General features: G+C 40.7%; 1 protein-coding gene across 1 annotated transcript in view; it reads left to right on the top strand.

Annotated features, from left to right (window-relative positions):
* The window catches only part of ABCB11 (ATP binding cassette subfamily B member 11), a 130,236-nt gene that overhangs the window by 66,742 nt on the left and 45,742 nt on the right, over positions 1-17,752 (top strand). The window contains 6 exon segments of the mRNA XM_030209802.1: positions 1,342-1,516; positions 7,254-7,367; positions 10,406-10,516; positions 12,633-12,758; positions 15,197-15,400; positions 16,008-16,178. Of these exon segments, the coding sequence (XP_030065662.1) occupies positions 1,342-1,516; positions 7,254-7,367; positions 10,406-10,516; positions 12,633-12,758; positions 15,197-15,400; positions 16,008-16,178 (901 nt within the window).

Below are 17,752 nucleotides of genomic sequence, written 5' to 3' on the forward strand. Positions count from 1 at the left end.
TGTGACTGGTTGCAGGGGGCCTGGCTATTGTGTTGTGGGTTCCTTAGTGATCACCCCACCCCTGAAGGGTGGCCTAGCATTTGAGTACCGGCACCTTTTTTGTTATTAAAAAATACACTGACTGTAAGCCATATAGAACCATCAATTTGATTGGAAAATGTGGAGTACAAATGCAGTAAATAAATAAATAAAAAAAAAGACATTAAATACAGAAATATAAAGTAAAGGAAATACGGGCGTAAGACCAAAAACAAAAAAGGAGCATCTAGGAAGGAGAACGAATTGGGATATCTGGATTGGGGCATTCATTTTTTCCACAAGTAGTTTAGGCAAAGCTCTGCTAAACATGAATCTCCAGCAAATCCAGGCGGATTTGCTGGCACATCCAGCAGCCAGAGAAGGAGATCCGAGCCTCACGAGTATACAACAGCAAAAGAAAACAGTGAGGCAAAAGAAAACAAGGATACCAGTGGTATAGTGCAAAACCTTTTATTTTGTCATCAAATCCAGTTGCCTAATGTAGAATAGACTTGGCACGGCCGTGTTTCGGCATATGTGCCTGCATCAGGAATCATAAAACCTATTACATAAGGAGATTCAGATATGATCAATTTATATACAGGATTAGAAGTAAAACATCCAGCACTTGGAGATGTGTGCATAGAAAAACAAGCAGCGTCTCAAATGCGTCCAGGAGCAACAGTTATTTTAGAAAGAAATGCGTTGAAAAAAAGAGCAGTATCACGTAGGGCTTTACACATATAAGTGCCGGCAAAAATACACATGTATGTGCCGGTCTTGCAACATATGTGTGTAAGTGCTAGACTTCACTAAACTACAAAAGGAGCTACTTAGAGAGCCACATAAAATAACATTTGTTTTTTAAATCTGAAACACAATTGTCCCCTCAGTCACAGATGGAGACCCTGGACCCAAATATATATATATATATATATATATATATACAGTATATATATTTGGAGTACCCTAACCATACCCAAAAGATGCCCTTTTTAAATGTATATCTTATTGCTTCTGCAAGTGTAAATAGGGGCATTGCAAACTCGGTACTGTCACGTGTAGTACATTTACACATGTAAGCCTTCATTAATGACCTCATTATGCTGCTATTTGAAATGTCAGTATTTTCTTCTGTGCCTGAAAGTTGCCTTGAACCTACTTCTCAAAAAGCGTGAGCTAACAAAATTTAAAACAAAAAAATACATGGTCCCATAAACAAGTCCTTTCGTGTTACCTCTCTGTATCATTCTCATTGAGCTGTTCCTTTCCATTGTGTATCATTCTACTTACCATATGTTTCTACTGTGATTCTCTTCACAGATACGAGAGAAATTTACTCTTTGCCCAGCGCTGGGGGATCAGGAAAGGTATAATAATGGGAGTCTTCACTGGATATATGTGGATGATCATCTTCCTCTGTTATGCATTAGCTTTTTGGTATGGATCCAAACTAGTTCTTGACGAAGCAGAATATTCACCAGGGAATCTTTTGCAGGTACTATGACCCTTTTTTCTCTGATAGGAGAGACATTCTAACAGTCATCTTTTCTACAGAACTGGACTTACATCTGGTGTTAAGCTGTGACGCTCTTCCATTTCACTTCACTGCAAGTTCAGATGATTTACCCCACGCGGTGTTATGTATGGTAGAAGACATATAAAACAGATGTAAAATGAGAGCAAACCTTATTCAGTCATAACAGGCTACAAGACTTTGCTGCTGCTTCACTGTTAACTGGCTCTGAATCTATCTTCATGTTCCACTGGTTGTTAACCAAAAATGGAAGCTAAGTCCAGGAAAACAGGAAATATCAAGTTCTTAAAGACATTTTCTTGCTAGCCAGAGGTTGAGTCACAACCATTTAAATATTATGTATACTCACTACTGCTGATCTCCTCCTACCAATGGCAAAAATAAACTAAAATATGTTTCTACAGAAGCCTGAATACTTACTCAAATCATGTTAAAAGAGAACTTGAATAAATATAAGCCAATTATACGTATCTTGAGCACTAACTTTGGGTCATTCATTTAACTAACTTTAAGGCCAGGCAGTTCAGGGTAGCTGCTATGATTAGAAATGAATGACTCTTTTTCTGAAGCAGTGGTTTTACTGACCTTCAGATATCTATACTGCCAATGGAGTATTTGTGAAGGACAGCATGCTAAATCTGCAAGTCTTCAGAGATATTGTCAATGAGGCTCCATATTTACCAGCCAAATCGATTGTTGAGATCAGCAACTCAGAAATTGCCTGATATTCCATATCATGTCATGCAATCGGATGAGTACAGAAGTAAGATATTTTATGTTGCTGTTCCAGTTTACTGGAATGAGTTGTCTCTTTGAATCAGAAATATCACAGAGTTTAAAAGAGAGCTCAAGATACTGTTTTTTTTATGCAAGCCTACGTTTGGGGTAATGAATGATGATTTAGCAACTGCTTTGGGACTCTGTTTTTAACAGATATTTTATGATGCCATTTGGTAATGACTAGCTTTTTTTATATTATGTATGTAATTATGTAATCCACTGAGAACTATAGATCAAGCAGAATAAAAGTTTTTAACTAAGTAAGTAAATAAATAAATAAATAAAATAAGTAGGGAGAAATTCTATAAATGGCAATCAAAAATGACTGCAGAAATAATCAGTGCTAAGTGCTGTTCTATAAAGAGCATGCACCCTGGTAGCGCCAATTCCTGTGCTTAACTGTAGGTGCCAGACTTATGCTTGCTGAAACCTAGTGTAAATGCTGGGGAACAAGTTATGTACACTGAAGCAATATTCCATAACTATCACCCCTCCCCCATCACAAAATGCCTAGAGCCCACCTGGGGGGTTAGCCTTGCAGCAACCTAAAGGGTCTGTCCCAGAACTGTTCAGGTCCACTACCACCTGCGCACATGCTCTACACTGGCATACCCTTCCCCGTCCACCCACCTGCTAGGTCCCACTTGCTTCTGGGCAAGTCTCCCACCCGCAAGTTATTTCCCTGGTGGTTTCTAAGGACACTGAGGCCACAATCTCAGGGGTCCCACAGTTCCCAGAAAGCACCCACAAACCACTGCTTAGTCAGTCCAGGACAGCAGAGACAATAAACTAATAAGGTTTATTATGAGGAAATTGAGCAGTGAATGGTAAGAGGAATTAATGGTGAAAATATAGCAACAATAACAGGGAAATTGAACAGATATCAATATCAAAACTAACTAAATATTTGTTTACTACCTGGGGAGTTCAGGAAATATAACTGCTCACAGGTTATAAAATATAACTGCTCACAGGGCCTTAGTGAAGAGATCTTTCTCTCTCCTCTCCCTATCTGAGACTAAAGATTACCTCACAGCTTAAGCAGGAAACAATTGTCTCTTCTTTAACAGCTTACAAAAAAAAAAAAGACAGTCACCATCTGCTGGCCAAACAAGGGAAATGCACTAGGGAACGAATATGTCATACTTTTACATAAGAAGTTACAGACATAAATCCCATGTCACACGTCCTATTTACTAAGCCGCGCTAGCAGCTGCTGAGTGCTAATGCCGACACAGCCCATTCACTTTGAATGGGCTTTGTTGGCATTGCCGTGCAGCTTAGTAAATGGGGAGTATGTGTGCAACATTTTGGAATGCCCCAAACATACTCATGACCACACCTCTTTTGAATTACACACTAGGGGGTCCTTTTACTAAGCTGCAGTAAAAGGGGACCTATGCTAGTGCCAGTTGTGTTTTTGACACACATTAAGGCCCCCTTTTACCGCAGCAGGTAAAGGTCTGTCTCTTTTTTTAAAAAAAGAAATGGCCATGCAGTAAGTAAGCCACTTACCGCATGGCCATTTCAAGAGGGAGCACTTATCACCACCTACTGTTGGGTTGCTGCGGTAGCCCAGAGATAGTTCCTGTTTGACACATGGTAAGCCGCTTAGTAAAAGGGCCCCTTCTAGAGTTAGGCACCATGCCTTATATAATAGTGCACAGCTAGATGTGCGTGCAAATCCTAATTGATGCCAATTAGCATCAATAATTGATAGTTAGCGGCCAACTCATTATTCAATTAATTTGCATGCATTTCTTGTGTGCATGCCCAAATTTGGGTGCCATGTATATTTCAAACCTTGCTGTATTGCACTTCCCAACAGCCTTGGAGCTGTTTACAAAAAATTGTTTATGTTTATTTAAAACTTGCTATACCAGTTTGTAATAAAAGCAAAAGAAAAGAAACAGAATGCCATTAAAGCTAGGACAGTCACAAGCAAACAAGAAATACATTCAAACAAAATAAGCTCTCAGGTCCCTGGTTCATGAAGATACTCTCCAAGCCTAAGATTTGAATGCATGGTCTTCAGTAATATTGTAAACTTCTTTAGAGATAATTCCTTATGTAATGGAAGGGCGTTCCACAGTACAAGCACAACAAAAAAGAAAGCAGAGTGATCTGTAGGTTCCAGATGAGCTCCAGCAGTTGATGGGAGAATCAAGCCTAGTTCATGAGTTGACCAAAGTGAATGACCTGGGACATAGAAAGTGATCAATGCAAAAACTCTAGTTTCAATTAACCTGGAAGTGCACATGAGCAGGAAGAAAGTATTGGATCAAAAAAGCTGGATTTGGCTTGAGGAGATTCTTGGGCCTGGCCACACCACACGTCTACTCTAAAATATCCAATCTTTTGTCTGTTCACCTCTTTATACAGAGAGATTCATTGGCTGTGTTTTCCCTATCATATCCTTATGTGGCAGTAACCAAGGTGTAGGTATCAGTAGGAGCTTGGACACCACTTTCCCTACCTTAAGGCATGTTTTGTATGTAGGGAAGAGAAGCTTTAAGGCCTTACCTCTGGATTTCTCATGTCCCTCTTACATTCTCCACTATGTCACAAGCACAGCCACATCTCATAACCAGGTTTTGGCTGTACACACAAAAACAATTTATTGAAAAAAAAAGGATGCAAATTCCATCCATAAAATAAAGAGCAACAAGAAGATAGTAGCAGGTTACAGTTTACATCACGTTCAGACAGGATGCTTGGTGAAAGATCTTTCAGACCTTCTTTTCAGACTTTGTTTCTTTATGGAGGTCTTGTCTTCTAACACCAGGAGCAAGCAATTTTCTCTTTTCCTTAAGACTGGTTGCTGTTCTCCACGTTAGCAACCTAGCCTGTTTGCCTCACTCCTCTTTGCTTCTCTCGTGACTCACCAAGCCCTCCTCAGGAACCAGTGGGACAAAACCTCAAACTTCCTTCATAATGGATACATTCTCACATTGCCCCTGCCACCTACTCCCAAAACTGACACCACCTCCTTTTCAAGCCCCAGTCCCAACCCTCCCCAAAGAAAAAGCAGACAGAATGGACACTTGCCCCTGCTTAACTAGGGTTTCATATCCATAATTACATCATCATGACACCTCCAATATAATCCCTCCAGAGACTGCTGAACTTCTGAGCCCCACCTATAGTATATTATGAAAGGAGAATTTAATGAATGGACCACAAAATTAACCAGACAGTGAGATGCCTCTGTACTCATGAATACTTGGCTTAGATATTTCCTGTACCTAATTATCCAGGTTGAGGGCCTTTACAAGTCACTCTTACTCCACCAATACGAAAACAAAAATATCTCATATCGTGTTCAATTTTTCAAGCATATACAAGTACATAAGTACATAAGTACATAAGTAGTGCCATACTGGGAAAGACCAAAGGTCCATCTAGCCCAGCATCCTGTCACCGACAGTGGCCAATCCAGGTCAAGGGCACCTGGCACGCTCCCTAAACGTAAAAACATTCCAGACAAGTTATACCTAAAAATGCGGAATTTTTCCAAGTCCATTTAATAGCGGTCTATGGACTTGTCCTTTAGGAATCTATCTAACCCCTTTTAAACTCCGTCAAGCTAACCGCCCGTACCACGTTCTCCGGCAACGAATTCCAGAGTCTAATTACACGTTGGGTGAAGAAAAATTTTCTCCGATTCGTTTTAAATTTACCACACTGTAGCTTCAACTCATGCCCTCTAGTCCTAGTATTTTTGGATAGCGTGAACAGTCGCTTCACATCCACCCGATCCATTCCACTCATTATTTTATACACTTCTATCATATCTCCCCTCAGCCGTCTCTTCTCCAAGCTGAAAAGCCCTAGCCTTCTCAGCCTCTCTTCATAGGAAAGTCGTCCCATCCCCACTATCATTTTCGTCGCCCTTCGCTGTACCTTTTCCAATTCTACTATATCTTTTTTGAGATACGGAGACCAGTACTGAACACAATACTCCAGGTGCGGTCGCACCATGGAGCGATACAACGGCATTATAACATCCGCACACCTGGACTCCATACCCTTCCTAATAACACCCAACATTCTATTCGCTTTCCTAGCCGCAGCAGCACACTGAGCAGAAGGTTTCAGCGTATCATCGACGACGACACCCAGATCCCTTTCTTGATCCGTAACTCCTAACGTGGAACCTTGCAAGACGTAGCTATAATTTGGGTTCCTCTTACCCACATGCATCACTTTGCACTTGTCAACATTGAACTTCATCTGCCACTTGCACGCCCATTCTCCCAGTCTCGCAAGGTCCTCCTGTAATCGTTCACATTCCTCCTGCGACTTGACGACCCTGAATAATTTTGTGTCATCGGCGAATTTAATTACCTCACTAGTTATTCCCATCTCTAGGTCATTTATAAATACATTAAAAGCAACGGACCCAGCACAGACCCCTGCGGGACCCCACTAACTACCCTCCTCCACTGAGAATACTGGCCACGCAATCCTACTCTCTGCTTCCTATCTTTCAACCAGTTCTTAATCCATAATAGTACCCTACCTCCGATTCCATGACTCTGCAATTTCTTCAGGAGTCTTTCGTGCGGCACTTTGTCAAACGCCTTCTGAAAATCCAGATATACAATATCAACCGGCTCCCCATTGTCCACATGTTTGCTTACCCCCTCAAAAAAATGCATTAGATTGGTGAGGCAAGACTTCCCTTCACTAAATCCGTGCTGACTTTGTCTCATCAGTCCATGTTTTTGTATATGCTCTGCAATTTTATTCTTAATAATGTTTTGTATTATTAATTCTGCATATTTGATTTATAAAGTCATGCCAGAGGATTGCAGAGAGTGATATGTTTTCACTGTAACTAATGGGATAGACACCACAATAGTGCTTGTTCAACATCCAATAAATTAATATCGATCTATTCTTTTCACTTTTTTAGGTGTTCATGGGAGTATTAGTTGGTGCAATTAATCTTGGGCAAGCTTCTCCATGCCTGGAGGCTTTTGCTTCGGGTCGTGGGGCAGCAGCAAACATATTTGACACAATCGAAAAAGTAAGTACTAATAGAGTTTGGGTATATTTTCACTTAAAACTACCACCATTTGCTTTATAAGAAAATATATTAAAAAGTCTGTGTCATTGTAATCTTCTGGAATAGATTTAATCAGAAAGCATGGAGATGCTTTTATGACGGAAACAAAATATTATTTCAAAATATTCTTGAGATTGTTAAACCCTGTTGCCCTGATTCTTTAATGTGTAGTAACCCACATTATTAGCATGGGTTGATGTATGCAGGTGAGTGAATTGGATTCATTAAAAATAATGAATCAAGGTCCTTATCTAATGTTTGAGTTGTAATGGGTAAAGTAGTGGTTGCCATGTTAGTCCACTTTCAAGGTAACAAACAGAAATAAAACAAAAGATTGGAAAATAAGTTGATACCTTTTTTTTATTGGACTAACAATAAATTTTTTGATAAACTTTTGAAGATAGAATCTACTTCAGGTCAAGTATGAGGAAAGTATGACAATATCAAAATATATAGTGAAACATGAAAAGTATTCCAATGACAGTCTTTAGGGCAATAACTCCCACACCTGTCCTGGGGGAACCCCAGCCAGTCAGATTTTCAGGATATCCATAATGAATACTCAAGAGATCAATTTTGCATACACTGCCTCCCTGGTATACAAATCTATTTCTATCCTGAAAACTTAACTGGCTTGGATTCCCTAGGACATGTGTGAGAATCACTGCTCTAGGGAAAGGTAAGAGTGGGGGGGGGGTGGGGATGGGGATGGGGATGGGGATGGGGTAGGGGTAGGGGTAGGGGCAGGGGTAGGAGAAGAGAGTGATAGGGAGAAACAGAGGGAGGTGGACCAGAAGGTGACAAAGCAGTATAATTTTATGGCAAACTCTGCAGGACTTCAGGGAACCTGCCTGTCCCCAGAAACTGAAAACGCAGCATTGAAGTCCTCCCCCCGCACCAATGCATTTGGAGAAGTCCTGCTCTCAACTGAGAGGAATCATTGCCTCTAAGTTTATAAAATACCCCAGGTATCTGTTGAATGAGTACAGTTTGTTTAAATCTTGAGTTTGTGGTCTAGTCCTGGCCTCAGCCATTGTGAGTCCATATCACGAAAAAAGAAAAATAATGTGCCTCTCACAATTTGACCCAAATTGACTCCGTTTTTGGCAGCTTCAGTAGAAGGGTAAAAGATCGTACAGCTGTGAATATTAAAATAGTCTCTCACCACTGGACATGATCTGTGCAGATCAGCATTCACATATATTGTCCAGCAGAGCAAGGAAGCATGTACCTAATTTGTGAATAAACCATGTGCTGCAGTTTACAGTGTTGTTAATCCAGTACCTTTCATAGCAGTAAGCTAATCAGACAAAAATACATTACATTGCTTATAAAGAAACTGTAAATGCAGTGACTCTAGAAAAAAACATGTGCCCAATTTGGGGACTGGGCTCAGCTTGTTATAGTCTAAAAGCGGCAACTATATGGATCAATGCCATAAGTTTATTTTAATTACAACACATAAGAAAAATCAATAAAAATTTAAAGCTTATCATTATACCATATTAACCTCCAGACAGCAGTGCCCTCAAACCATGTTGGGTTCTGCATATGAGGGCTGCTCATTAGCCATTTTTTTATGATCTGACTGGGCTCCCTTCCAGGGACTAAATCAGTGTGTGTGGGGGGGGGGGGGGTTTCTGTAACCCTATGCATCAGCCAGCAGGCAGGCCTTTATCAGCTAAGCAGTGTGAGCTTCATTTTATGGATTCAGGTTTATCTTTTACATTTGGAAGGAGCTCAAACATGAAAGAAGCCTTTAAAAAGCTTGAGGTCCTTTTCTAGTTGTTTCTTGCTGGGTGAGGCTCCTATAGTGTGTGTTCCAAAATAAAGGGAGTAATTTCATAAAAAGGCACACATCCAGAAAAGCAGCTATTTTATAAGGGACCCTTTTGCTAAAGTTCACTAAATCTGGGCTTAGCGTGCTGTAAACTGCAATTTCTTACCTTCCTTTGCTATTAACCTGACATTTTGGGGCTCTTTACCAGATAGACCATACTGCCTGACACTGCAGGAAATGTGTTGTGGGCCCACTCACCAAGAAATTTTTAAAAATTCACACTTCTACCATGGTGGCATATCCCCTACTCAGTCATCCCTCACACATCTGATCCCCCTGATAGTGACCACCCTCCAGTCCAATCGCCTCCATCCAACTGAGAACCCGCCAAAGTTCCTCTCTCCCATCTTGACCCCTCCCCCCTAGAACCCTGGGGCTTACCTGGAGGCCATCCCTGGTGATGTAGTCCTTAAATGGTAGACTGACCCCTAGTGGTAGTATCAGGCGTGAGCAGGCACCATTTTGCACCTGGAGCCAGATGGGGCAGAAGTGGAGGAGGACCACTCCTGCCCTGTCCCGTTAGACCATCGATGATGGCCCACATCGTGCAAGTCCAAGGGGATATTAAGGTTTGAAGTGGGTGGGACAAGTCTCAGAAGGGTTCTCAGTTGGGTGGGGGGATCGAATGGGGGAGTTGGATGGGGGGATTGGGAGGATTTCATCAGGACATTGCTGGGAGGATTCAGATCAGGGGGAGTGGAGGAGTGGAGGATTGGCCACCGCAGCTGCTTCACAGAGGCAGCCACACTATCGGACTGCTGATAATGAGGCAGCGCCTACCACCTCCTCCTCTTGAGGTGGAAGTAAATGTAGCCATACTATGTGCAACTGTGACATCTAGCATGTAGTACTGCTCCATGCACTAGCTGTCACAGCAGGACTCCTCTCCAATTTGTCCCTGTCATGCTCATTCACCACGGCTGACCACATTAAGCAGCCAGTGAGGGATTTTTGCCACACTGGCTGGTTTTAACATTCGGCAAGCATTGTTGCAGGTCCGTGTTCATGTCTACAGCACAATAAAAGCCACCATAACTGCTTAACACAGTTTAGCAATAGGGCACCCTGCTCTTTTATACCACCTGAATGAAAAAATAGATTTTTGTAAAGGGGCACATATATATCATGCATTTAATAAATACTGCAATCTATGCTGCAGGAACCAATAATTGACTGCATGTCAGAGGACGGTTATAAGTTGGATAAAGTGAAAGGTGAAATAGAATTTCATAATGTGACCTTCCATTACCCATCCAGGCCAGAAGTAAAGGTGAGCAGCAAATGAACCACCCACAATTCTTAAAACACCCCACCCAGCCAGCCACTTTTAGTTGTTGGAATAGGTTGTTTTGTTTTGCAAGTCATTTTAATCTATTATGCATTACAGTCAAGAAACAGAATTTAAGAACTCCATGAGCCTTGGTAAGGAGGATTTAAGCCTCAGCAGGTCTGAAACAGTAGATGTTCACACAAACAGAGGACAGGGAGAATTCATATCCAACACAAACTGCTAGCCCTTTTCGACTACCAACAGATGAACTTTTAAAACTATTTTATAGAATTGAAACCCCATTTTGAGGTAGGAATTGGGAGATCCAGAATTTTACAAAAGGCTCTGCTGGTCATGTGAAATATGTATATGGATGTCACCAATACACGTTTGCCAGCACATACAGTAGGAGCAGGGATTTCAAAAAACCTACAGCTATAGAAAAAGGAAAAAACAGCATCACTCATCAGCTTCCATCTATATATACCAGAGATTATATAGAGGTGTGCTGATTTTTACTACTTGTATGCATAAGTGCCAGCAATTATATTTATAACGGCCATATTCCAGACAATTTATATGTATAATTGCAGCCAAAGCCCCCCAATGTACATTTTTACATTTAAAGCTTTTACAAAGTACCAGGGAACCATGCACAATTTCCCCTTCAACAATCCTTTCATACACTGGCTGAAACATTCAATGTCCAGAATCTTATATGTACCTCAAAGGAGATACAAAAGCATATACATTGTAACATGGAAATACACATGGGGGGGGGGGGGGGGGGGATTCTATATATGGTGCCTAAGATATCTGCACGGAAAACAATTCTGCCTAAGTGTATTCTATAAGCAGTGCCTAGATCTAGGTGCAGTATATAGAATACGCATACTTGATATTCCAGCTCCTAAAACTATGTGTGTTCATTTACGCCAATGAAAGCATGGCGTAAATCCCAGCGCATAGTTTTAGGTGCACTGGGCCACATTCTATGACTATAAGTGTAAATTTTGGAATGCCCATGAAATGCCCATTTCCCTGCCCATAACCATGCCCCTTTTTGCCTTTGAATATTAGACGTTAGGTGCAATGCGTTACAGAATACGCTTAGCGAGTTGTGCACGCAAATTCTAATTATTGCCCATTAGTGCTCATTATTGCTTGTTAAGTGCTGTTATCAACGCTGATTGGCTTGTTAAGTCAATTAAGTTACACGCGTTGATACAGAATATGCTTGGATTTCGGCACAGATCTCTAGGCACACTATATAGAATTTGAGGGATAGTGGGGGCGATATCCAAGAGAAGCTCTTGGCTGCTTAAATTATCTGTCCAGACCTAACTGGGGATATTCAGTGGCATTTAACCTGACAGTGCCACTGAATATCTCCTCTGACTGACCATGCCAAAACTGGCTACTTTATGGGCAGTGCAGTTTATGGGCAGTGCAGAGGTTGAATTAGGGCAGAGACGGGAGGGTACAGAAAGCTAGCCAGTTAGCAGAGATTTTCAATCTGCCTGGAGGGACCTACTGAGATGGAGAGGGTCATTGCAGGGGTGGGAGGGGGTTTCTGAAGGTCTTAGGCCAGAGGGGAAGGGGAAAGAAGGAGGAGGCTATTTCAGGGAGCCCAAGGGGATAAGAGGGTTGTTAGTGACCCTCCAAAGTTATGCAAGTCCCAGCCGATATTCAGCACCATTTAGCCCTGGATATTTAGTGCCGCACGTGGCCTGGCACTGAGTATTGGGGGCTAATCTAGCCAGCAACGGGCAGCATTTACAAAAATGCTTACTGCCACCAGCTAAAAATTGACTGGTTAATTTGTTGGTCTGCCCCAAACTGCATGTAAAACACACCCCTTTGACCCTGGACATTACAAGCATTCTACATATGTAAGTAGCAGCACTCTATGATTGCCGTTTGCACATGTATGCAATCTGTACATGTAAATGCAGCTATTTACATGTGTAGATCACAGCCAATGCTTCTAATATGACCTCACTGGCCATTTATGACTTCAGATGCATGGAGATTTGCATTCTGAAAGTGTAACATTCATGCTTGTTTCCTTGCTGTGGGATTTCATGTAATCAATGTTACATCTCTCCTTTTTCAGATTTTAGATAAGCTTAGCATGGTTATCAAATCAGGGGAGACAACTGCAATTGTTGGACCCAGTGGTGCTGGGAAAAGCAGCGCCGTGCAACTTATTCAGAGGTTCTATGACCCAGATGAAGGCATGGTGAGTGGAGTGTCCTACCACCCTGAACATCATCTTTACCCAGAACCATTGCACTCTCTCATCAGTAGAGAAAACTTCTCTTTGAATGTTTCTGAATAGATCATCTTAATTTATAATGATTGCTATTATTACCATTACTGTTATTTTAATATCTCTTGTTGCTACTGATCCACAGGATAGAGAGAAGGAGAGTGAAGGAGAAAACCTGGCAGCTGGAGCATAACCACAGAGAAGAGGGGAGAGAGGGGGGGAGAGGGAGGCAATAAACTAACTGCAAAGCGAATGCAGAGAACAAAAAGAGCAGTAGGGTAGTTCAATAGGCTCAAAGAATTCAATTTGGCGTGTTACTATACACTGGGAAAGCTGCTTCTCAGTACCATTAAAGGCTCTTCTTAGTTCTATATGAAGTGCTAAATTCTGAAAGCTGGATATATATGATTATCCAACTCATAATAAAATTTGACATCTGCTGCTGATGCAGGCACTGTGATGCCAGAAGCATGTTGGGCTGTATTTATAATTGTTTTTTAAGTCTGGGTATATGCATCTGGAACCACCTTTTATCTTGATTGACTTTTAATAAAATCTACATATCGTACAGTAGTGGTGTGGAAAGGCAAATTAAAGCAAAATTTTTTTAAAAATCCCTCAATATCAGTCAATAAATCCACCCCTTCAAGGGTCATTCTTTTTTTAAAAAAATTGCTTGTGCTTTGAGGTTACCAAGTCAACAGCATTTTGTTTCATCATAGGGTATTAAAAACAATTCTGTAATGCGCTTAAAGGTTATACTGTAACGGGGCACCAACATTCATGTATCCCTATGAGGAAAGGCTAAAGTGGCTAGGGCTGTTCAGCTTGGAGAAGAGATGACTGAGGGGAGATATGATAGTGGTCTATAAAATATTGAGTGCAGTGGAATGGGTAGACGTCAATCACTTGTTTACTCTTTCCAAAAATAGGTCTAGGGAGCAAACAATGAAGCTACTAAATAGTAAACCTAAAACAAATCAGAAAAAATATTTCTTCTTTCAATATGTAATTAAACTCTGGAAGTTGTTGCCAGAAAATGTGGCAAAAGCAGTTAGCTTAGCAGGGTTTATAAAAAGTTTGGATAATTTTCTAAAAGAAAAGTCCATAAGCCATTATTAAGATGGACTTGGGAAAATCCACTGCTTATTTTTAGGATAAGCAGTATAAAATCCGTTTTACTGTTTTGGGATCTTGCCAGGTACTTGTGACCTAGATTGACCACTGTTGGAAACAGGATACCGGGCTTGATAGACCTTTGGTCTGTCCCAGTATGGCAAAGCTTATGTTCTTATGTTCTTGTGCAAGTAAATGGATAGGATACTAACACTTATACATGTAAGTGTACATTTACTTAGGAAAGTGCCAGAAGGGTGCCTAAGTGGTATTCTGTAACAATGCATATAAATGACATACCCCCAAGTTCTATAAACTTGCACACTCAACTTAATGCTTAGTGCACAAAGTTGTTCATATAAGTTACAGAATAGAGTCAGTTGCACATGTAACTTAACACAATAAAGAGCTGATAAATAATAATAAGTTGCAATAATTGGCACTAAATAATGTTAATTGGCACTAATTACACCAGTTAGCAGTTGTGCGAGCAAAAGACCTTAGTCTATATTCTATAATATGTGCATGCAAAATCCATAGTGACAACTGCCCAGAGGGACATGGACTGGGAAGGGACATGGGCAGGTCAGGGATGTGCCCAGGACTCGCACACATGTTACAGAATACTGCCTAGTTAGGTGCAAGCACTTATACCAGCCTTTGAAGCTCAAGTTAGGTGTTTAAATGCAGCCTCACACCAGTATTCTGTTTAGCATCCAAATGTTTTGTGCCTACCTTTATGTGACCTCTCTACAATTTACACCATAGGGACTTATTCTATGAATGCTATGCTCTTAAATTTACACTCCTAAAATTTATGAGCATAATTTACACTCCCAAATTTATGCTCTTAAATTACGAGCATAATCTATGCTTGTAATTTAGGAGCATACATCTAGGAGCCTAACCTTTATAGCATAAGGCCCTTAGTGTGTAAATGCAAGGGTGAATACATAAATGCACATGTGAAGTATGAGCGGGACATGGACTTGGCTCCTACTTGTGCACATAATTTACAGAATACTGTCAGTTATGCACATCCCTGCTGCATTTACCAGTTCTATGGCTGAACTGTGGGTGTGTAAATGTGAGGTGTGTCCATATCACATTACAGTAATATTCTAGAATAGAATCTGGCCGTTATGGAATAGGCTTTCATCGTATGGTATCAGGTCCCTTTGAAGGGCTTCTTTGTGATTTGGAAATATTTGACTTTCTGCATTTGCATACAGATAGACAAGTATTATTGCTTCCATGACTTCAGATATAAATGGTATCATGGTACTGTTTAGGTTACTCTGGATGGCCATGACATTCGTTCCTTTAACATTCAGTGGTTGCGTTCATTGATTGGCATTGTTGAACAGGAGCCAGTCTTATTTGCCACCACAATTGCAGAGAATATTCGTTATGGTCGAGAGAATGTGTCCATGGAAGACATTGTCAAAGCAGCAAAAGAAGCCAATGCCTACAACTTTATCATGGACCTTCCACAGGTACAAAATATCTGCACCAATGGGAAGACAGTATGTAAGCTATAGAATGGGTAGTAGTATACAAGGCAGTGGGAACAAAGGAAGGCTAGACAACACTCAGGAACAATACAGTTAAAATTAAAATTTAATTGCTTAAAATTTAAGCAAAAGTAACATAAAATAATTGTTCAAAATACAATAAAAGTACAGTGATGTACACTAAAAGTAATGTCAGTATTCAAAACTCAATAAAAATTCAGTAATGTACACAAACTAATATCAGTGCTCAAGACTCGACACTACACTGTGTTTCGGCATGTAACATATCTGCCTCAGGAGTCTGACAATGGATGTGTCAAAAAATGTATTTTCAGAGCATTTTTTTGTTCTTTTGAGCACACACATGAATGGTCTTTTTAAAGACCCCCTTCATTATTTTTTATAAGCAGTACAATTTTTTGACATAGTAGCTGGGTTACTGCTGTGAAATGAGTCGTGTTTCATTTCTGTTCAAGGAAGGAGAATGCCGCGGAAGTAATCTTTCACATGTGTAAGTCCACGAAGAACATGCATTACTAGGTGGAGCCATTTTGTGAACATAAATTGTTCCTCTGTTTTATTCTTCCAGAAATTTGAAACACTTGTTGGAGAAGGGGGAGGTCAGATGAGTGGAGGCCAGAAACAAAGAATAGCTATTGCCCGAGCACTTATCAGACAGCCCAAAATCCTGCTCTTGGATATGGCCACTTCAGCACTAGACAATGAGAGTGAAGCTATAGTGCAAGAAGCACTTGATAAGGTTGGATAAAGCTCTTTTTTCCCCCAATTCTAAGTAGGAAATGGCAAGTTTTTAAACAAATTCACTCACAAATGTTGTTTAGCCATATTATATAAATATTGCAAATTTCTCTTGTTCTACCATATGAGGATAAATGTGCATTCATTTGAAACGACATGGGAAATGTCACGAAAAAAAACCTGATTTTTTTTTTTTTTTTGGGGGGGGGGGGGGTTCATATGTTGTTAATAGTGTGCACTATTTGCAAAGAGAGGGCATTATTTGTAAAGAGGGTACATTCTTTTGGAAAGAGTGCACACTCTTCCCTGATTGTGCATACATGCACAAACCAATGAACATATGTGAATAGTGTGCGTGCATTCACTATCGGGAAAGAGCACACACTCTGACAGAGTTCTCTCTCTTTGCAAACAGTGCACACACTTTGCAACTAGTATGCACTCTTGAAAAGTGTGCACTCTGCAAAATGTGTACACTCTTCCCAAAAAAGTGTATGCTTATTCTGAAAGAGTTCATGCTCTTAATGATATTGCACCCGTTATGAAAAAATAGTGGGAAAAAAATGAACAAAAATTCCTAGAAATGACATGATGTGAAAATTTGTAGACTGCAAACCCCTAAAATTTTATAAAGATTTTTTTTATTGTAAACCCTGTTTTTAGGCATGTAATAGGCCTATTATAAAATTACCCCCTGTGTTGTTTCATAAGTGTGTGCAGGGAGAATAAGGCCACTTTTATGTGACCTGTGTGTTCAGGTGCATACTTTGGCTGGAGTCATTGAGAACATGCATAGGTTACAAACTACACACATACATGTATACTTCAGCATCATACATTTACAAGTGCTCCAGAGCAGGTATAAATCATGCATAGCTTCTAAAATACACACCTACATGTACACTTCTGCTTCATATATTTGCATGTGCTCCAGAGCAGGTATAAATCATGCAAAAGTTCTAAAATATAAACTTACATAATCAACTGGAAGTTGCTGGACTGGGAGGGCTAGGGCTGAGTGGGAGCAAACTGACAATATTCAACAGTCAGAACCTTTTTAAATGCTAGCACATTATCCTGCTTATAATCGAACGAGAAAAACGCCCAAGTTCCGACCTAAATCGGGAGATGGACGTTTATCTCACAAAAACGAATAACACGGTATAATCGAAAGCCGAACTTGGACGTTTTCAACTGCACTCCATCGCGGAAGCGTACAAAGTTGACGGGGGCGTGTCGGAGGCGTGGTGAAGGCGGGAATGGGGCATGGTTATCATCCGAACAGAGATGGGCGCCTTTCGCCGATAATGGAAAAAAAGTATGCGTTTGTAGCTAGAATTTAGGGCACTTTTCCTGGACCCTGTTTTTTCATGAATAAGGCCCCAAAAAGTGCCCTAAATGACCAGATTACCCCCAGAGGGAATCGGGGATGACCTCCCCTGACTCCCCCAGTGGTCACTAACCCCCTCCCACCACAAAAAATGATGTTTGACAACTTTTTATTTTCACTCTCAAATGTCATACCCACCTCCCTGGCAGCAGTATGCAGGTCCCTGGAGCAGTTGTTAGGGGGTG

This window comes from Microcaecilia unicolor, chromosome 7 (assembly GCF_901765095.1).
Source record: "Microcaecilia unicolor chromosome 7, aMicUni1.1, whole genome shotgun sequence".
NCBI lineage: Eukaryota > Metazoa > Chordata > Amphibia > Gymnophiona > Siphonopidae > Microcaecilia > Microcaecilia unicolor.